Below are 20,545 nucleotides of genomic sequence, written 5' to 3' on the forward strand. Positions count from 1 at the left end.
TATTAATCGGCCCAGAATGTAGCTGACGTCACTGAGGGCCCCACATCCCAACTCCCAACACCCATACTGAGGCACGTTCAAACTCGCGCCATCTCCTTCAATGACACACAGCCATGATGAAGGTCGACCCAGCATTCATCAAACTTCTTGGCTTGGACTCTGATAAGACCACGATTTCATCCGTTGGGGGCAGTAGTTTTGCGTCCACATCCCAGATAGTATCCCGGCTCGACGATGGATCAGAAAAGGCATATTTCATGAAGACGGGAAGTGGAAAGGCGGCTGAAGTTATGTTTGCAGGTGTGTGCGGCTCATCTGGCGGTCGTGGGCTGGCCAATAAGTACTGACAGCGCCCTGAAAAGGTGAAGACGCGTCTCTAAAGGCCATCTACAAAGCCGTCCCTACGCTTTGTCCGCAGTCTTTCGGTTATGGACAGTTCGTAGCGCAACCTTCCAAATGGTTTCTGGTAACTGAGTTTCTTTACCTCAACTCTTTTTCGGCCTCCCGATCGTCCAAGACGGTATCACTAGCAGCCAAGCTTGCGCAATTGCACACGACACCCGCCCCTATACCCGATGGATATGACATGCCCATGTTTGGCTTTCCTGTTACAACATGCTGCGGTGAGACTCCACAGGATAACAGCTACAAAGAGAGCTGGGCAGACTTCTATGCCGAGAATCGTCTCATGTTCATTATCCGACATGCAGAACAGCGCGGCAGAAAAGACAATGACCTACGAAAGCTTATCGAACATACCGCAACCAAAGTTGTCCCCCGATTGATCGGCGATGGCCACCTGAACAACGGCCAGCGAGTAACGCCCGTGGTTGTTCACGGGGATCTGTGGAGCGGAAACGCGAGTGTGGGCATGATCGGCAGTGAAAAAGGAAAGGTTGAAGACGTGGTTTATGATTCATCGGCCTGCTATGCTCACAGTGAGTTCGAGCTTGGTATCATGAAAATGTTTGGCGGCTTTGGCGGCAGCTTCATGAAGGAGTATCATCAGTTATGTCCTAAGACAGAGCCGGTAAACGAGTATGAAGATCGCGTGCAACTTTATGAGCTGTATCATCACCTCAATCACTATGCGATGTTTGGGGCAAGTTATCGCAGTGGAGCAGTAGGAATCATGAAAAGTCTCATCGAGAAGTATGGTGGCGGTGAGTAGGCGAGGATAACACTAGGAAGTGACTTTCAAATTGTGGTTAGATTTCTAATGTCGGTCATATCCCATTATGATATCTTCGGCATTTTGTGCTGCCGCGCAAAGGATAACGGTGTCATTTGCCTTTCGGCGGCGAGCGTGGTGGTGGAGCGACGTTGATCCCGGGGCTTTCGTCCTCATCGTGGTCGTCTTCCTCGAAAATGACAAATTGCTTTCACTACATCAACGTTAGCAATGCCTCAAAATGCCTTTTTCAAGCGCAAAGTATGTCTATCCCACTTATCAGCCGCTTTGCTGGTGCACCACCAGTCTACTGAACACGCTTCAGCAGGCGAGGCGGTGGCGGTAACGGCGGCGGCAGTGGCGAGGCAGCCGCTTCTTGTCTTTCTCCTCTTTCCCTCCCCTCTCCCTCTCCTTCTTCTCCCTCTCCTCCATCTCTCCTTTTTCGTAGAATTGAAATGGTTAGCTACATCATGCCATATTACTAGAATGCATTCAGTTACGACACACATAAACGTGCACTGTAAGAGCAATTGAAGATGTATGATGAAAGCAAGCGGACGCCACATTTGAAATCCCCTTCTTGAGGCAGAGGGGCGACCCCCATCTCTGGCACGATGGCCAAGGAGTCGAGGCCGGGCAGCAATGGTGATGAGAAACTATATCTATCGAATTAATAACCTTGCCACGCGGAAAAAAATGTCAATTTACTCACAGCTGCATGTTTGATGTAGAGAAAGATGGAGTGAGAGCTCAAATTCTGTAGTTTTGTGAGCTTGCACGTGAGACGCCACCATATGTGTAAGGCGCGGAGGCGAGAGAGGGCGCGGAGGTAAAGGAAGGTACGAAGGTAACGGAAGGCGCGCCTGCCGATGCAGAACGCCACTCTAAGAGTCGTGGTATCCTTTACTACTGGATACTGGTGTTTTTTTATTAAGCACTTTGGTGCAGCAGTGAGATAATAAATAATACTAAGCGTCGGCCGGTCAAAGATCGGTCCTGGCAGCCTACAGCAACACTACGCATCAGCGTTTGCAGTGACCTCATCACACCGCAACCTTTACTTGCACGTTGTCAGCGTGGCGCAGACATAGGTATAGAACTGAATCCATAAGTATCTAGTCTATCCGCTTCCCATCATCAATAGAGATATATTTTCAGCATACCAAACGACATTTTTGCGCTACGAAAACCAAGAGCATTCGAACACTTTAATTCTCTTCGTTCCACTTACTGATCAACTGAGCTAATAACCATGACGTGACATCCCTCGAGTGTTACATAAGCTATACTGGCGGATCTATCAGCATAAACATGGAGTAACTGGACCAACAGGGGATCGCTTGACATCAGCGCTGCTCCGCACCTGCAAGAACCCAATATGCATGCATGTCGAGTCAACGCATATTTCTAAGCTCACGACGTAATTCAATACAAGGAGGGAATACGGGTTGAATTCTTAGAGTTGACAGAGACAAAAGGAATAGCTAATGTGTTTATCAGAGGGGTTACTGGTGGACTGAATTTTACCAACTGCTGAGCTCCGATGCAGTCTATCGAAAAGTGCACACCATAGCAAACCGATATTTACTCGTCTACCTGCCCATCAATGATGTTTCTCCAAGCATGCAGGAATTTACTCAGCAATTCAGATACCCTCGCGACGAGACTTTCTGAAAAGGCGACGGCAGCTATTACGAAGACCGCGAGGGTAGCGATATTGATCACAAAGATGAGCGCGATGATGAGTAGAATCAAATTGCCTTACGTTTTAGGTGTCACGAGGGTTACGATTTGTCCGCGTATTACTTGCAAAACACTCTTACCTGCGTTTCGGGTAAGGTCGGGAGTATCTTTCCCTTGCATCTTCTCTTTCTCCGAATATCCTTTATGTAATAATGTGCAAACGGTCCCCTGAAATGCGGCCTAGATTTAGTCTTTACCAGGAATGAAACAATTGCGATCCATCAGATATAGGAGATGTTCACGTAGGAAACTACGTCCGTGGATGTCTTTACAGATTATACATTCAATATATATGTACTTTAGCTAGACTGTACAACTGCAGAGTTGCTTGTGTTTTTTCATCGCATCGTTACACAATGTGTTCTCAAAGTCTATCTCTCCTCGGACGGCTCTCCACGCCCAAGACCGAAACACTCGGCCATTTTGTAAAAGACATCAATGTTGCTGAAAGTTCCCTGGAATATTTCAGAGCAAGGGCCAAGCGCATAAACGGGCACGTCGGTCAATGAACTGCATTCGCTGTTAGAAGAGCTGAATTCCGAGGGTGGAGGCAGGAGGCTTACTGTACGCCCTGGTCGTTTTCCACAGGCAACGTGCCATTGATCAAAATACCACCCTTACTGTCCTTGGGATTGGCGTAGTAATCACCGCTGTCCTTTTCAAGTTCAACAGCGGGTTTACGAGGGCCGTCCTTGTGCACACTCCAGTTTTCACGACGGTCTGGGTCCGCCATGAGGCCCTGGAACAGCGTGTAGCGGGGGTCCCAATTGCTAGGAAAATTAGATCCTGTGTAAGTTAGATTGCCTGTGTTAATGTATTCAGAGAGACCAGATTGCTCGTAGACACCGATCGCGTCGCGCTTCTTGCGATCGGTGTTCTGCGCGGCGAGGTAATGCGTGTCAACGGAGCCCATAACATCAAAACCATGGCCATGATCAGCAGTAACGATGATCAAAGTATCCTTGAGACAATCTGTGGAGTTTAGATGTTCAATGGTCGCCTTGATGGTGTCATCAAGCTCGAGAAGCTCGCCAAGCGCTCTCTGTCACCACCACCTGTCAGCACTTCACAACCCCCACATAGAACAGAATGGCTGTTTACTTACATCATAATCAAGTACGTGCATCATCTTATCAATACTTGCAGCTTCAGACATGAGAAACCAGCCCTTGTCGCCAGAGCGGCTTTCCAGAATGTCGATGGCCTTGAGTGTCATTTCCTTGAGGCCAGGCTGGTCTAGAGCAGGCTTCTTATCACCAGTTGGCGAAAGAGACTGATTCAAGTTATTACGATAGACCGTACGATCAAGCCACTTGGCCATGTTGGACGTTGTAAAAATGCCGAGAGTCTTCTCTTCGGGCGAGGCCGCCAGGAGACTAGTGCGGTTGTGCACAACCTGATAACCCTGAGTAGCGAACTCATCGTAGTAATTCTTATCCTGATAGGTAACTCCACCGAGTTCAGAAGGATAGAACTGTTCGCCTCCACCTCCGAAGATCACATCTATCGGAGTCTTTGTCCAGGTGTAGTTCTGAAGCCCATTGAGGAATGTGTCAACAATGGCTCCATACTGGCTTCGAAGGCGAGTATGAGCAACAAGAGCGGCAGGAGTAGCATCGGCAATGAACGCAGTAGAGACGATACCGATATGTCCACCGGTCAAACGGTGGAAAATTTCAGCAATCGACTCTACCTTCGGGTCGTCTGAGGGATTCGGAGATGAATCAGCATAAACGTTTAAAGCGTTGACAGTACTCTTGTGTCCAGTGTTCAAAGCAGCCGCAGAATTGGCAGAATCAGTAATAAAAGAATCAAGCGAATGCGTCATTTGATGAGAAACGCTGGGGAACTTGTCCATCGCCAGAGTGGTTTGATACTTCCCATTGATAGATTTATGGGCAATTAGGCGTGCTGCCGAAATCATATTGGTCGTCATACCGTCTCCGATGAAGAGAATGATGTTTTTGGTCTTGCGTTCCTCAGCCAGATCACGTACAGTCCATGTGGCTTCGGTTTTGCTCCCGTTGTTGTAGTGCAAGGTGGCTGTGTATTCTCCGGGCTCATACAAAGCAATGCGACGGTAGGCTTTGGAGGCTACATTGACTAGGGAAGGCTTTTTGGCATCGCGGGCGAACAGGTCTGGATGGTGGTCAGCTATGCCTGTGTCCGTCACGTGACCAACCATTCACCCGGCTAGCACATAAATCCAACTATCGACGTTCTTTCGCGCTTAACAACAAGAACCATACACCAATTCCATGAAAACCTTGTAGCATCGATGTCTCCAACGTCTCACGTACCTTCGAAATACGTAAACTTCCATTTCTCCAGCTCCGGCTCTTCGAGGTTGAAGAACTCGGTTACAGGTTTTGCTTCTTCGCCCTTCTTTCCAACAGTAAAGGTGAACTGTTCATCCAGAGGTAGCCCGATAAACTCGGAGCCATTGGTCGGCTGGTGCACCTCAAGTCGAATGTCGAAGAATTGGCCAGCGAGAAAGTCAGCCCTGGCTTTGTCGTTAGCAAGTGAGTTTTGGTATTATTGAACAGAGTATGGGCGCAACTGATCAGGTGGCAACACACAGCCTGCCGATGAGTTAGCTGAGATACAAAAGCGTAGATATGGAGGACGAGCTTACCAAGCGTTGGGCAAGCACCAAGTCTCCTGAATGCAGTCGCAGAAACAGGGCCCATTAAAAGGGCTGCTGCCACGATAGCCGAGCATGTGCACTTCATGATGAACGCGATTGAGAGATGGACAGTCACACAAGGCTCTCAAAGATTGCGATGAAGCAAAAGAATTAGGAGCTGTACCTGGCACTTTTATAAGTCTTTGTAGGTACCTGGTGCCGGATTCCTGGAATACACCATACGTAGTCATGGCGTGCATATCAAGCTACCAGGTATTGCATTGAATTCCCGGGGATGCTAGTTTGTGGAGAGGAATGCATGTCCAGCCGCCCTCGTGCGATAATCCAACAATCTTACTGCTCGAGAGAACACATCCAGCACCATGGACCAGCGCCCGGTCCGCTGGGATGGTCCGGTTATGAGCCAATATCATCAATCAACGTTTTGCCGAGCTGCCTGTTCGGGATCTGGCAGACATTCAACGTGGGTGTCTTGGCATCACGTTGCGAGCACATGGCATGCGATTGGTTTGACAGCTACGCCATGTAGCTTGGCGCATGGTTGGGAAACGGACCGCTCCCCGTTGTGCTCAGTAAACTACATCTCTATTCGTCATACTTTCCCGCCTCTCCGTCAGACCAGGTGAGGATATCTTCCTTGACCCACACCCCAAGCGGATATATTGCCGGCGGCGATTGTGGTTGTGGGAAACGACGTGGCTGGCCAGCCTGCCAGTTTTCCCGGGCTGAAGACTCTCCCTGGGGCCATTCCATCGATCGGAATCCTAGCGCTCTACCGGGACCAAAATCTGTATCGCGCGAAGTCGACCGGTGATATGGGCATAAACATCAGTCGTCGTTTTTATGGACTGGTGGCTGTCGCGTGTCTTGCATCCACAAACCCCTCCTACCATGCAACACAATACAACGCTATCCAGGCACGACATAGCCAAATCCAGGGGAGTGGATATAGATCGCATGCTGCAGCGGGAGCCAGGGAGATCCCCAGATCTTGCATCTGAAACAACGATAGTGATGCTCTCCATTGGTGTTCGATGTCGGCTGCCCATCATGGTGTGGCCTTGAATCGGCCGTAGTCAGGATAGTCTGGTCCTGTCGACGTCACCACTTGAGACCCTCATGTAAATCTGCTCATGCATAGGTACAAAGACGCAGCCATGTATTAGCAACACAGCCAATGTATTTTATCAGAAGCGCCTTTGTATCGCATACTGTCCGAATCTCTGCTGCCAGACGAACTGCGGCCTGCAACACCACATTACCGCTTCTACCAAATCGCGTCATTAGTCACGCGACGCGTTTCCAAAATCGGACCACACTCAAGAAGTCTGCCAAAGCAGATATGTCAAAGAGAACATCTTACCAACGTGACGAGCTCGGCCACACATCTGCAAAACGCGCAAAGCAAGTCGACGAAAATCTTCCTTACGATCAAGTTCAGGAAGCACTCAGCGCGCAAGATGAGGTTAGAGACGTGACAAAAGTAGCTCACTGGTTCCACCCCAAGGACCTCCGAATACAGGATAACACCGCGCTGCATCATGCTTCTGAGCTTGCAAAAAGCGCCAAGAAACCTCTGGTGTGCTTTTACATCAACTGTCCTGCCGATGAATCATGGCATGGGACCAGCCCAGCAAGAGTCGATTTCATGTGTGAGGGGTTGAAGATTATGCAAAGAGAACTCAAGGAACTAAACATACCATTGGTCTTTGTAGAGTGCGAAGACAGGAAGAGGATTGTTGAGGCAGCCGTTGAGTGGCTAAAGAATCACAAAGTTTCCCATGTCTTTGGTAACTACGAGTATGAGATTGACGAGTTGCGCCGAGATCTGAAGTTAGTCAAGACTTCTGGAAAAGACATCCAGGTATCTCTTTTCCACGATCAGACTGTTATTGAACCAGGTACGATGACCACATCGTCCGGTTCGCCAATGAAGGTCTTCACACCATATCATAAAGCCTGGCTCAGCAGACTACGAGAAGAACCCGAGCTCCTTGATACACGCCCTCCACCTACCGCAAACCCTTCGTCTATGAAGAAAGAGCTCAAGGATCTGTTCGATACACCAGCACCCAAGCCCGCCAAGGATAAGCAATTCAAGTCGGAAGATGAGAAGAAGAGGATACGAAAACTTTGGCCGGCTGGCCACACTGAAGGCGCAAAACGCATGGATTCGTTTCTCAAACAAATTTCCCATTACGCATCTACCCGCTCTAACCCGGCCGCAAACAGTACATCGCGCATGTCGGCCTACTTCAGCGCAGGCATGTTTTCCGTGCGCGAAGCTCTCCGCAAAGTTGTCGACTACAACCGCGGCAGCACTGACTTCACCGAATCCAAAGCCTCAGGCGGCGTCTACAGCTGGGTGCGAGAAATCGTTTTCCGCGAGCTATATCGACAGCACACAGTCTGCGTGCCGCACACATCCATGAATCTACCGCAGAACCTCAAATTCAACTCTGTACAATGGGAAGACGACAAGGAAGGCTGGGAAAAATGGTACAAGGGACAAACTGGCGAGCCTTTTATCGACGCAGGCATGCGCCAGCTAAATGCTGAAGCATACATGCACAATCGCCTGCGTATGAACGTGTCGTCATATCTATACTGCAATTTGCTTCTCGACTACCGCCGTGGCGAGCGCTACTTTGCCGAAACCCTCATCGACTGGGATCTCTCCAACAACACGCAGGGCTGGGAACCAAGCTACACCGTGTTCAACCCCGTGTCGCAGGCCGAAAAGAACGATCCAGATGGCGATTATATCAGGAAATGGGTTCCTGAGCTCAAGGATGTAAAAGGCAAGGCTGTCTTCGCGCCGTATGCAAGGCTGTCAAAGGAAGAGTTTGAGAAATTGGGATATCCCAAGCCGCATGTGGATTGGAAGGAGACAAAGGCTAGGGCAATTGATAGGTTTAAGAGGGGATTGAGGGAGGCAGAGCTTGAGTAGTATCTTTGGGCTGCCTGACCCTGGCGTGTGTAGGCTGCTCCTCCATTTCTTCTCTTTCCGTTTGCTTTCAACATAAATGTATTCGGGCCCGTGAATCGCCATAGGGGCCCAGATACTACTGCATGTGTCCCATAGGGGAGGGCAGTATGTGGATGTAATAAAATCACTGTACCAGCGAACTGTACCTCCTTGCGTACCGCTTCACCTGCTGTCGTTTAGCTATTGCACACTTGAAGGTTGAGCTTTTGATGTGTTGTGATGGAGCAAAAGGACCAAAGAGCACAAAACAGTCCAATTAAATAATTCCTATACAAGGACCTCATTTTTCAAAATGAAGTCGGAAACTAAACATGCGAATCGTGATGCTGACTCACTGCTTAATCCAAACGATGCTATACGGACACGGCCCATGATGAAATGACTCATCATCAAACAGAGAGGAGTGAGAGTGAAAGAATCTCATTGTTTGCTGTCAGAGGCGTCACTCCTTCTCTCTTCTCACACGACGTCTTTCAACCTCACCACCAAAAAGGTCTTGCACGTCTGAGTCCAAAGCTAGATACTCCATTATATGCGCTGTACTCTTTATTACCCTAAGTCGTTCATTATTGTCCATCAACGGGCCTTTAGACTCCGGGAAGTACATATTGTAGCATCCAGATACGATTACTTGTTGCCAAGTAAGTAGCCTATCTATAACATCGATTTTCTGACATTTTGCTTACCAATTTCTCTAATAGATACCTTCGCCTCCCAATATCTAAACCACTGGTATCTTTACCATGGCCGCCTATATTTCCAGTGACGATCCTCAGGCAAAAGCCATGGTCGATGGTGAGGTCATGATGAATGCGCATCTCGCCAATTTCCGCAAACATGGGCCGCCACCTCCCAACTATCGTGTCGAGCGCAAAGAAACGAATCTCCAATCCGCTAAAGCCTACCTCATTCAGTACCAAGAGCTTTCCAGTACTCGGACAAGTTATGATCACCCACTTTCTGCTAAAGGTCTTGAGAAAAATCCGAATCCCATCATACACAACGAGCCTGAGCTTAATCGCCCGAACTGCCCCGGTATTGTCGATGCACCTATCAAGTACAAAGCTTCTGCTCAGATGAAGTGGATACATTTTGAGACTTGGACAAAGGCACTTGCTGCAGCACTGGCCTCTCAGAAACAAGTCAGCAAGAGTAACAGGGGTCAGTTAGTAACAAATGCTGACGTTCAAGCGACTCTGAAGAACTTGGATACAAAAGAATTGGCAGACACTCGAAACTAAGAATTCTACTACCCTCCTGACCGCGGGAGTCTTATCTTCAAAAATGAGCCCAGCGTCTCTATTGTTGCACGTGCCTATGGGGCTAGCTTGGTTGTCATCTATCCTTTTGTCAGCAAAAATAAAAGCCATTTCAACCGGATCTATGACATTCAAAACCGGCCGCCTATTCATGCCAGATGGTCCACAGGGCTACGAGCGACATTGCCACCACTGGTTCTTGGGCGTCTTCCCAAGCAAAACCTCACAACAGTCGGTGCTGCCAAACCCTATGATGTTATGTGCTTCTTGATTGATATCAACATGGTCAACCGACCGGCCTGGCATGTCGGCTTATACCACAAGTAAGTTTCCCTACTCCCCCCATGTTTTTTGAAACCTACTAATAACATTAGGTTCAACATCCATGAACTTGCGGAGAGAATGGGCTTTCCGATGAACGACTTGAAACCAGAAGTCTTTTTGTGGTGCCTGGTCACTCTCCACCGCAGGCGTTTGCTCGAAAGCGCTATTCAAGACGATCATTTTCATGCTGGATTTGGCAATTTAGCAATCATCTGGAGGCCGACTGCGAGTCCCAGAAGATTCCCAAACCGATGCCTTTCACCTACGACCCAAACAAGCTTCCAGAGTACAAAGCCAAATACCCAAACGCAACTATGACGTTTGAACGTCTAACCCAGCTGACCCTGAATTCTCATATGAAGGCGAACAACATCTCCATTAGGCAATACGCAGAAGCTTGGAACGAGGCAATCGGGGCCATGATCTGTTACCAGCTGGACAGGACGGATGCGAAATGGCTGGAATTCGCGGCCAAGATGGAGGTTGCACGCAAGCTTCCGTTCTGAGCTGAAAAGCACACAGATACTATCCCGTGTTTCCAGTTGGGGAGTATATTGATTGATGAACTGATCGGTTGATAAACTTGACGTCTATGTGAAAACCTCCCGCGGGGTATGGAGACGAGCAGTGCTCAGGGCTTATGCTTGCCTGGTACTGCCTATTCATGGGGGGTTACCTCCAAGGTGAGAATCGTGTGGATACTCCACCGTTAGTTGAGAAGTCTTGCTGCCCGTGAGGAAGTGGATGGAAGGCAGGTCGGAGGACTATTTGCGAAAGTTTGCATTGGATGGCTAGCACATTGATTTCCTGATCAGCGACCCCATCTGAACCACGAATATGTTAAAGAACATGAACTAAGTAGTAGCTGAAGAACATTGAATACAAAACTATCCATTACAACTTCCCCTTCTCAATAGCCTTGGCCACACCCTCTCTAACATCCAACTCGGTGTCAGCTCTCGCTTGCTTGGGCTTAACTAGCGGCACACCCTCGTCAATCTCATGCTGCACCACTAATCTCTTACCCTTGACCAACTGCATAATCATATAATTCATGGCACACCTGATGCCCAATTCCTCGCCCCTCTTCACTACCCACCCGTTGATGTAGTCAATCTCCGTCTGCATACCCTTTCTCGTGTCCGCCAGCATACTGCTCACATTGTCTCTGGTAAGATTTGCTACCGCGACGACTACAGTTTCGAGACGGCCGGGATCAAATCGCTGTTGGACATTAGGGATGTATTGGAGTTCAGGCAGGGAACGGATGACGAGGCTGATTTCTGAGAGGAGAAGACGCATTGTGCGTGTCAAGGCGTAATTGTTCAGGATAGCGCCGTTTCGTGCATCAAGAAGTACAGTCAAAGGGTTGATGATGCAGTTGACTGCAAGCTTGTCGAGCTGCATTTGCAACAGATCGGGTGGTGAAAAGGATGTTGCGCTGAGCACTGGTGTGCGGAGAAGAGTGCGCAGTAGATGGCGTTGGTTTGGTGTAAAAGAAAACTTTGCGCTGCTTGGGGGAGGGTATTCGGAGTTTAGTTCATCAGGAGGGCCGGGATATACTGGTGGGCTATCTTTTGGAGCCGTAAACTTCGGCTTGGGCATGTACGGCGAGTCTGGCTGGCGGTCTCGTTCATGCGGCAATATACCCAAGGAGATGGTCCCGAATCCAGCATGAACAGTTGTGAATTGACCATCTGGCGAGGTGTGCATTCCGTGCGAATTGATCCCCAACATATAGTGTGGTCTCGTCGCTGGATCAGGAAAGATTTCTCGATTGACTTCTTCAACGATCCCCATTCCATTCTGCAAGAATAAAACGACAGAGTCCTTGTGTAGTCGATGTTTCACAGATGACAGTCCTTGTAAGACATACGGTGCCTTGGAACAGATTATCAGAGAACTTATGGGTTCTGTTGATTCTCCTTCCAAGATAGTGACGTCTCCTGCAGTCTCCGTTGACGAAGCGTCCAAGCCCACCTCTTTCCCGTGATACCGTATGCGCGGTATGGCCAATTCAGCGTCATATCCTTCTTGTACCTCGACATCCCCGTCGGTAATCAAAGTCAGTTTTTTCGGCGAATCATTCCACTCCTTCAGCCTCTCCCATCGCGGAAATAATAGCGTCACTGGAGGAGGGTTGGGAATCCCCCGAAGCGTATGTGCAATGAAGCTTCCCACATTTCCAATGCCCATGATGTGAATTCTCCGGTCCACTACAGGCTTGGCGCGATAGAAATCGGCGGTATTACGAGAAGTTGGCGAAGCGGCGGGTTCGTCTTTGCTAAAAAGAGTAAGTTTTGCAAAGGTATAAGGTTAAGAGTACCACGCACATATCCAGCGACTTATCCTCCATAGCCGCACGATCCTCCCTTTTCCAGCTTGTCATGAGATTTCTTGAGTGAGTGTAAGCCGCCCGGCTTGCGCAATTGCTACCGATGTTGCATCTTGCGCGTATATAGGGTATCCGAGGCCGCAGCCTGGTGATGAATTGCGAAACGAAGAAGGAAGACAGCTTGATCGATTTTATGTTCCCATGCGTGGTAACTTGGCGCGACTAGCAGCGAAGGCGGAGTATTACGGGGGTCTCGTGAAGATGGGTGAATGACGCTATGAGAGATCGGAGGGTCACCAAATAGAGATTCAGATGAGAGTCGGAGCTAGCGCGGGTTTACGCACGGCCCTTTACTTTTCTCTAAACTCAACTTCGCGACCGTACCATACCAAGCACAACACTATAACCCCAATAGCTCCGTCGCGCATAGTCGCAACCCATCATAACTCCATCACCACAGTTGCGACTCGAAATTCCCAATAATGGACCCGCAAATCGATCTCCCGGACCTGGTAGAAGACCTCGAAGTCGACATTGACGAGCTCACCACCGCTCTCGAGCCACTACTCTCGAAACCGCTCTCTACAACCGCATCATCGCTCCCTCTCCTCGACAAAGCCAAACTCTACTGCCTCGCTGCATATGCCATTGAGTCGCTTCTCTTCGCCTCGCTCACTGCATCCGGCGTCAACGCAACCGAACATGCCATCTTCAAAGAAATCGCGCGTCTACGCCAGTACAACAGCAAAATCAAAGAGATCGAGGATCGCGGCATAAAAGGGAGTGCAGAAGGACGAGCGCGCCTCGATGTTGCAGCCGCGGGACGCTTCATCAAACACGGGCTATCAGGCAACGACAAGTACGATCTAGAGAGGCAGGAGCGCATGGCCAAGGAACGAGCGCGGGCGCATCTCAAGGCACAGCAAATCAACAAGAAGTTTGACAACGAGGGAAAGGAGGTGCAAAAGGGACAGAATGTAACACCTAAGAAGCGGGGGGTGGAAGAACAAGAAGAACAGGATGGCTCAGATGAGCAAGTGCTCGAAGGACTAGAAGAGGAACCAGCAGTCAAAAAGGCGCGTGTGCAAGACGGAGCCGAAGCAGATACAGCCCGGCCTAGGAAACGCGGTCGGCCGTCCAAAAAAGATAGAAAGGCTGAGGAGGCGCAGACTCGCACCACAAGAAAACGTAATACGCGTCTGGCAAATCAGGACGCGGAAGAGAACCAAGAAGAGGAAGGACAGGCAGAAGAAGAAGAAGAAGAAGAAGGTGAAGACGATGTCGAAGTGCCAGATCAAGCGCCCAAGACACGCAGCGAGACGTTTACTGCGTTGCTCGATGGCTCGTTGAGTGAGAAGCACAAGCAGAAAAAGGCAAAGGGGAGGGGAGGAAAGAAGAACGGTAAAGGACGAGGGAAGTAAACCCGTCTGTGATTCTCTTTTCCCTCTCTTTCTTCTTCTTCTTCTTCTTCCACTTCATCATAAAATGCATTTCTTAAAAGCGGGTAACATGTATGAATTCAAAACATGACAGTTTATGTCTCTTGTAAACCATCTTCTTCCAAATATTTTTTAAAAAAAAAGAAGCACAAGCGCAAATGAATAATAATATGACAAGTCTGTTATCTTTGTAATTTCTCTTCTCTTCCTCTGCCTTTGCAGTATAGATATAGTACAATTAAGATGGAAATAGCACGGGGGAAACACGAGAGATTGCAACTCATCGGTGTTAACAAGACAACAACAAAAAAAAGTCCACGACTTTGTGTCTCCTTTGCCTGTTCTCCATCTCCTTCCCCCCCCCCCCCCTCCGTTAGCCTGCCTCGCTTCGCTTCCCCTCGCAATGCCTAGTTGTAAATAGGATATTTGTAACAAAAACGTTGGTTGACAACAACGACACAAAAACTCCTGGTATATAACGCCCAAGTTTCCTCCCATTTCCCTTTGTTCCCTTTCCATATCCATCAATCCCATTCCATTCCATCCCATTCAAAGCCTTGGGTGCCAAGACTGTGACCGTGTCAAACCGGAGCATTTTTCCCTTTCTTTCCCTTTGCATTGCCTTCCCTGCCTCCCTTCCGGTTTTTTCTTAAATGACACGCCACAGAAACCAAGCTCCCAAAGTGGTGTAAAGAGAGAGAAAAAAAAAAAAAAAAGCTACTATTCTCTCGTTTGAATCAGCATATCTACCGCCATCTGCTGCCAATCCAAACGGATTAATGATGATGCGATGGTTGTTGATGATAGGAAATGTGAATTATTAGTATAGTTGGTGCCAAACCATTCTACTCAAAAGCTCCTGGCATGGAGCCGGGGATCCTCAAACTGAGTCGGTCCTCCTTTTTCCGTACCTGAATCGGGGGTGGAGGAATGGACGACGATCGCTGACGTCGTAGCGGCGGCTGCTCGGTGAGCCATTTCGTATCGAGCGATTTGCGAAACTCCTTCTGAAGTTGAGCTTCGGCTTGTTGCTCAATCTTTTCTTCTTCGTTTTGGCTCGAGGCCGGTGTTGGCTCAGCATTATCCTCCACATGCTGAGTTGGGGTCGACTTGGAATCAAGGTCTGCATTTCCGCTGGCATCCGCCGAAATGACAGTCTTGCCAATAGAAATTCGCTTCAGTGTTTCATCTCCCTTACTCTGAAACGGATCTTCGTCTCTCTTGCTTGGCTCGCTTGCAGTCGCTGGGCCATTGACCGTGATATCTCTGGGTTCAAAAGATATTTCGCTCTCTTCGCTCATTCTCTGCTCAAGCGAGGTGTCGCTGTTGGTAAATGTTGGACTCCTGGGACTGTCGCGCAGAGGAACAAAAGATGGAACAACACCACCTCCAATTCTCGTCCAGAACATGCGCTCGCGTAGACGGACGCTCTCTTCCCAAGCCGATTTCCTCTCTTCCTCTGTTTCAGCCCGCCAGTGGCCAGCAGCAACCATGCGCAAGAAGCCAATATAGTCGCATGTGGCACGGACTCGGCCTAAGCAATAGTCGCATAGGGGGTAGCGCTGAGCATCCTCCGTGTCGGATGGCTTGAATCGGAACTTGCGAGCATACTGCTCGCCCGCCCTTGACTCTCCACAGAGGGAACAGGGGAAGATCGGGACCCGGAATCTTGATGTAGGCGTGGGGTTGGGCTCAACCACCAGAGAACCGGCACTGATACTACTGAGAACTGTTCGGCGTGCCATCCAGGATAACCCAGGTGCGAGATCCAAACGCAATGTTGGTTCGATATCCTCCACCAGAGCGCGTTTGTAAAATTTGTCGTCTTTGAGATTTGGCATTCCTGCAGTAGAAATGTTTTCTCGGGGAGAATTGTTGATTGATATGGATGATTTGGATGGCAGGGAAGTGGTGGAGCTGTTGGTCAGGGAACCAAGTCCGAGGACAGTAAGGCTGCCATAGTTGCCGCTCGAGGCGCGACTTGCTGGGGCTGATGAGCGAGTGCTAATCTTGAGCATGTCTTGGAATTCCTTGAATGCTGTCAGGTCGGAACGGAGTACGGGATGGATCAGATGCGAAAAGTGCAGTGGATGGTCGGGGCTGATTTCGTCCGATCCGGGCGTGCTGGGTGTTAGGTTCATGGCTTCGAATAGTTTGCTCATCTTGTCCGCGGGTGAAAGGCCGGGTGTCGAAGGAGTAGTGGTGGTTGTCAGAACATGGCTTTCGTTGTCGTCGCCATGTGAGCTCATCTTCTCCACAACGCCTTTGAGATCTTGCAGTTGGTCCTGGAGAGAATGCTGGAGCACCTCTGCATCACCCAGTTGCTGTCGCAGCTGTTCGCCGCGCTTCTCGGAAGCCTCGGTTTCTTTACGTGCGGCTGCAACCATCTGTTCTCGTCAGTCGTGACGCGTCACTAGCGCATGCAATGCGACTCACCACATTGGCCTCCTCAAACAAAGCAGCTGTCAGAGCCTCGACCTCGCTGTCCGTCTTGCGCTTGGCAGCCTCGGCCTGGGCCCTCCGCTTGCGCTCCTCTTTCAGCTCATTGGCCATTTGTTTCTCCATCTTGTCATAAACCACCTTTTCGACCAAGAGACCTTTTGCAATCTTGCCTTCATGCTCCTTGACCTGGGCTTCTAGGCGCATAAGCTTTTCCCTTGCAGCTTCTAGCTCGTGCCTAGTTTGCTGCAACGAGTCGTCTAGCATGGTGGAGTGGTTGATAGCGTTGATGAGCTTGGTGCTAAGGGTTGACACCTCCTGACTAAAGTCGGGATGGGAGTCGTTCGAGTCATGGCGCAAAAGGGAGGGTTGAGGAGTCGCTGAGCGCGGGTCGGGAATCGTGTTGATGCCTTCGCTCTCGGCTTCCGACTGCGACTGCGACTGGGCAGTTTTGGCGAGTTGAGGTGTGGACATGGAGCGGGTGACATGGTTCTTGGGCATGGGAGATAGGGAGCGGAGGCGCGAGGGCGTCATGGCGCCTGAGTTGTGGACCCAGGGAGCCGAATGCGCGATGAAGCTGTGTTGAGACGGCATGTCAGTAGAGTACTTGGGTAGCGGCGGTAGTGGCAGGGCAGTGCAGGGCCGGGCAGGGGAGGACAGGGCAGGGAAACATACGCGTACTCGGCCATGGCGGCTGCGTACAGAGTGACGTCGGTCGTCTATTCAGATGTTCAAAACATGGCAGTAGCAGGGGTGGCGGTGGTGGTGCTGGTCGTAGTGGGAGCTGGGTGGTGGGCGGAAGGCGCGCGACGCAGCGACGGAGGAGGGCGGGCAAAGGAGTGACGACAGGCGCGAAGGGGGGTGGTGGAACTACAGCGCACACATTGAAAGCCAAGCGGATCCTGCAACGGCACAGGGATGGAGGGAGTGCGATGGTGGGGAAGAGGAAGAAGACGAGATGAGATGAGAGAGAGGGGGAGAGGGAGAGAGAGAGTGAGTGAGTGACAGCACACGGGCACAGCAAGGAACGGCGAGGCGGGTGAAGGCCAGGTTTGGGGAATCAATAGGCGGCTGGAGGATGACTACATTGGAACGGGCAGGTGGTGGTGGCTGCAACCGGAGCCACGGTCGGCGGAGGCGGCGCTTACGCTTAGACCGCACGCTGCCAGGCTCTGACGACGCCCACGACGCCCGACGAGGCCGCGAGCACTGCCACACGCCCTCTTGTTCAGGCCTGGCCTTGCATTTCCCACTGTGCACGCACAAGCACAAGCACAAGCCCTATCAAATGCACGCTCCCCTTGACATCATCGTGCCGCCCAGCCAAGCCCAGCGACGCCATCCTCGCCATTGCCATTGCCATTGCCTTTGCCATTGCCGTGCCTCCTCCCACGGCCATGGTTCACGCAGCCCAAAAAGAAACAAGACGCACGCACTTCCCTCTCTGCCCCCCTCTCTCTCTCTCTCTCTCTCTCTGTGTGTGTGTGTGTGTGTGTCTGCCTCAAACAAGAATAAGAAAATAACAACCCCCTCAACCCTGGCGAGAATCAATCGCAGACGTCTCATCCCTTGCTCATCGGCCGAGTCTTGTCATGGTTTCCTCGCCTGTTTATTTTTTTCCTTCTTCGCCGTGCTCTCGTCTGTTCTCTGTCTCGCCTTCGTCCGTGTTCCCTATACGAGCCGAGCGCCGCCGTCCGCCCCTCGTGCCCACTTGCTTAGTACACATGCTACCAAAATACCTCTCTCTCACTTCATGGCCCCTGCACTCGCAAACCACGCTCGCAAAGGGGATACGCATACTCCATTTCGAAACTACTAGCTTACATCCTCATCCCCAAAAAAGGTTGCTGGTTCAACGCGGCAAACGAAGAAAAAGAAAGAGGACAAGGAAAGAAAAATGACAGACATCGTCCCGTGTAAAAAAGCCTCTCACTTGCCCAAAGGACAAAGCAGTCCACACGAGTCCACAAATGCTTCAATAGCCTGAACAAGCCCAATTCAAAGGCCACTGATAGCTGCCCACCATCCAGCCCGCCTTAGACAATCCAGACTATCCTCGCCACAGAGACCCTTTTGTAGAACATGCAACAACCGTAAAACGTATCCAGGCCGTTAGTCATGCCCCTTGTGCTTTTTTCTCCTGATATCATGTTTCTTGTCCGCATCTCTGCTAGCCTACCATCGCGTGCCTTTTTTCTCTGCCCTGCTACAACCTCCGCCTCTTCTTGTCGCCGGCAAGTCGAAAAAGGCAGAGTCGTCAAAGGTCGCATCGTCCGCCACGGAGCGTCGACCGCAGTTTCCCTTTTGCATCGCGCGCAACGGTACTCGAATCACAAAGAATGAAGGACAGGACTGTGTACAAATCGTCAAAGGCCGTCGGAAAGCCAAAGAGTGGGTAACGAAATCGAGATCGAGTATATGTTTCGCGTCGTGAGGCATATCGGACTCGGAGGGGGGCTGACCACTGCCATCATCTAACGGCGCCCAAACCTGCTGCACAAGAAGTTGGTATTGATTCACAATGAGTAGAGCAGCCACTGCCTCTAGCGCTTTTTGCCGCCAGACGCAGGTCTACCGAGATTGGGGACATACTTTTGTTTCTTCTCTGCAGGCTTGAGAATCTACAGTTATTTGTCAGCACTTTGCATAGATAGACACATACACACACCCCCTTCATCTAGGCTTACCTGGAACGAGCACAACAGACTCTCATCGACGCTCATCATTGCGCCTGCATTGTCGAATTCGCCGCAGTAGTTGGGTGCACTGAACAGTGTCACAAGCTGACGCTTGGAGAAGAACTCGTAGCCATCTTCTACGACTTGATGCGCACGGCAAATCAGGTCCATGTCGTGCTTTTGCAGGAAACGAGACACAACGTCGGGCCCAAACGTAAAGCTTACACCACGGTCGTTCTCACTCCATCCCGTAATGTCCTTGTCTGGGTCGGACCACAGCAGATCGCACAAAAGACCGCAATCGGGAATCTACAGATGTTCGTCAGTGTGTGCGTTCCAACAATTGGGTCAACATTTGCATGGATCAAACTCACATCGGTAGGTCGCATGACACGCCTAATCTGCTCCATTGAGTTTAGATCTGGGCTCAGGCCACCGTGCATGGTGAAGATCTTCTCGTCAATAATGGCGGCAATGGGCAGACAGTTGAAGCAGTCGGTAAAAGTCTTCCATAGCTTGATGTTGTATCTCCGTTTGCACTCGTCGTAGAATCCGTAGATGCGGTTGATGGAGGCGCACTCGTGGTTGCCACGCAGAACGAAAAAGTTCTCGGGGTACTTGATCTTGTACGCGAGGAGAAGGCATATCGTCTCGAGCGACTGCTTGCCACGGTCGACGTAGTCGCCGAGGAAGAGGTAGTTTGCCTCTGGGGGGAAGCCGCCATACTCAAACAGCCGTAGCAGATCGTAGTACTGGCCGTGGATATCTCCGCAAATCTGGTGCATGCAAAAGTCAGTAGGTGCTCTGAAGCCAGACACTGGGCTTCGCAGCACTACGCGTTGTGACTGACCTTTATCGGTGCCTCGAGCTCGAGCAGGATGGGCTGTGAGATGAAGATTTCGCGAGCCTTGGTGCACAGGTAGCGGATCTCGGTTTCGAGGAGCTGGACCTGCTTGCCGGGTCTGCTGCCGCGGACCTCGAGCAGGCGGTCTATGATAGAGTCCAAGTCCACCTCGGTTTCGGCCATAGCTGTGACTTGCTACTGGCGCTGGGCTCGGTGGCTGAAGGTGCAAGGAAGAACCTCGCGTGGGTGGGTGAGGAAGATTTGCGCGTGGCACTGGCGAAGGCTTTGTACGGAAGGCCTTTTTTTTTCTCTCTCTTCCCTTGCTGCACTGGCCGTGTTAGCGGCGCTCTAGCCGTTTGTGTTTGGCAGGTCGGTGGGTGCGGGTGCGAGGCCTACGGACGGCGGCAGGAGCGTGTCGTGGACAGCGAGTACCACGACAAGGGCGATGACGCTGGCTAGGTGCCGAGCGATGCATCGCGTGCGGCTGCAGCAAAGGGGAAGAAGGGGAGGAGAGAGAGCGTCACGTACCTCTGATGTCAACGAATGGGGCGGTTAGAGTGGCAGACGGGTGCAGGCTGTCGCCGTGTGGAGAATGGCTCAAAGCCCCTCAAGAAGTGCCTGTTGGCAGAGCTGGGATCACGCGACGGGTGGGGCGGCTGCAAATTGCGCTGGTCAAT

At 50.7% G+C, this 20,545-nt stretch overlaps 9 protein-coding genes across 9 annotated transcripts; 5 read left to right on the forward strand and 4 right to left on the reverse strand.

The window, feature by feature from the left end:
- Window positions 1-113: 113 nt before the first annotated feature.
- COCMIDRAFT_8839 (uncharacterized protein) lies at window positions 114-1,171 on the forward strand (the record flags this gene model as incomplete). Its single annotated transcript, XM_007693833.1, has 2 exons — window positions 114-300; window positions 363-1,171. The coding sequence occupies 2 exons, from the start codon at window positions 114-116 to the stop codon at window positions 1,169-1,171; spliced, it is 996 nt and encodes a 331-aa protein (XP_007692023.1).
- A 2,114-nt stretch (window positions 1,172-3,285) lies between these two features.
- Window positions 3,286-5,646, reverse strand: COCMIDRAFT_8840 (uncharacterized protein; the record flags this gene model as incomplete). The annotated part of the gene is made up of 6 exons (XM_007693834.1): window positions 3,286-3,424; window positions 3,478-3,956; window positions 4,020-5,053; window positions 5,215-5,417; window positions 5,475-5,496; window positions 5,550-5,646. The coding sequence occupies 6 exons, from the start codon at window positions 5,644-5,646 to the stop codon at window positions 3,286-3,288; spliced, it is 1,974 nt and encodes a 657-aa protein (XP_007692024.1).
- A 1,257-nt stretch (window positions 5,647-6,903) lies between these two features.
- COCMIDRAFT_106134 (uncharacterized protein) lies at window positions 6,904-8,511 on the forward strand (the record flags this gene model as incomplete). Its single annotated transcript, XM_007693850.1, has 1 exon — window positions 6,904-8,511. The coding sequence occupies one exon, from the start codon at window positions 6,904-6,906 to the stop codon at window positions 8,509-8,511; it is 1,608 nt and encodes a 535-aa protein (XP_007692040.1).
- Window positions 8,512-9,293: 782 nt separating this feature from the next.
- On the forward strand, window positions 9,294-10,639 carry COCMIDRAFT_29776 (uncharacterized protein; the record flags this gene model as incomplete). Its single annotated transcript, XM_007693839.1, has 4 exons — window positions 9,294-9,711; window positions 9,793-10,132; window positions 10,184-10,255; window positions 10,339-10,639. 4 exons carry the CDS (start codon window positions 9,294-9,296, stop codon window positions 10,637-10,639), a joined length of 1,131 nt encoding a protein of 376 aa, XP_007692029.1.
- A 388-nt stretch (window positions 10,640-11,027) lies between these two features.
- Window positions 11,028-12,489, reverse strand: COCMIDRAFT_8843 (uncharacterized protein; the record flags this gene model as incomplete). Its single annotated transcript, XM_007693835.1, has 2 exons — window positions 11,028-12,417; window positions 12,467-12,489. 2 exons carry the CDS (start codon window positions 12,487-12,489, stop codon window positions 11,028-11,030), a joined length of 1,413 nt encoding a protein of 470 aa, XP_007692025.1.
- A 461-nt stretch (window positions 12,490-12,950) lies between these two features.
- Window positions 12,951-13,850, forward strand: COCMIDRAFT_50233 (uncharacterized protein; the record flags this gene model as incomplete). The annotated part of the gene is made up of 1 exon (XM_007693851.1): window positions 12,951-13,850. A coding segment is annotated over one exon (900 nt), but the record flags the coding sequence as incomplete, so codon positions are not given.
- A 902-nt stretch (window positions 13,851-14,752) lies between these two features.
- Window positions 14,753-16,940, reverse strand: COCMIDRAFT_8845 (uncharacterized protein; the record flags this gene model as incomplete). The annotated part of the gene is made up of 2 exons (XM_007693836.1): window positions 14,753-16,294; window positions 16,344-16,940. The coding sequence occupies 2 exons, from the start codon at window positions 16,938-16,940 to the stop codon at window positions 14,753-14,755; spliced, it is 2,139 nt and encodes a 712-aa protein (XP_007692026.1).
- Window positions 16,941-18,243: 1,303 nt separating this feature from the next.
- On the forward strand, window positions 18,244-18,780 carry COCMIDRAFT_40386 (uncharacterized protein; the record flags this gene model as incomplete). The annotated part of the gene is made up of 2 exons (XM_007693843.1): window positions 18,244-18,262; window positions 18,521-18,780. The coding sequence occupies 2 exons, from the start codon at window positions 18,244-18,246 to the stop codon at window positions 18,778-18,780; spliced, it is 279 nt and encodes a 92-aa protein (XP_007692033.1).
- Window positions 18,781-18,889: 109 nt separating this feature from the next.
- On the reverse strand, window positions 18,890-20,051 carry COCMIDRAFT_106162 (uncharacterized protein; the record flags this gene model as incomplete). The annotated part of the gene is made up of 4 exons (XM_007693852.1): window positions 18,890-18,967; window positions 19,034-19,333; window positions 19,399-19,800; window positions 19,875-20,051. 4 exons carry the CDS (start codon window positions 20,049-20,051, stop codon window positions 18,890-18,892), a joined length of 957 nt encoding a protein of 318 aa, XP_007692042.1.
- Window positions 20,052-20,545: the final 494 nt, after the last annotated feature.

Source organism: Bipolaris oryzae (assembly GCF_000523455.1).
Source record: "Bipolaris oryzae ATCC 44560 unplaced genomic scaffold scaffold_184, whole genome shotgun sequence".
Taxonomy (NCBI): domain Eukaryota; kingdom Fungi; phylum Ascomycota; class Dothideomycetes; order Pleosporales; family Pleosporaceae; genus Bipolaris; species Bipolaris oryzae.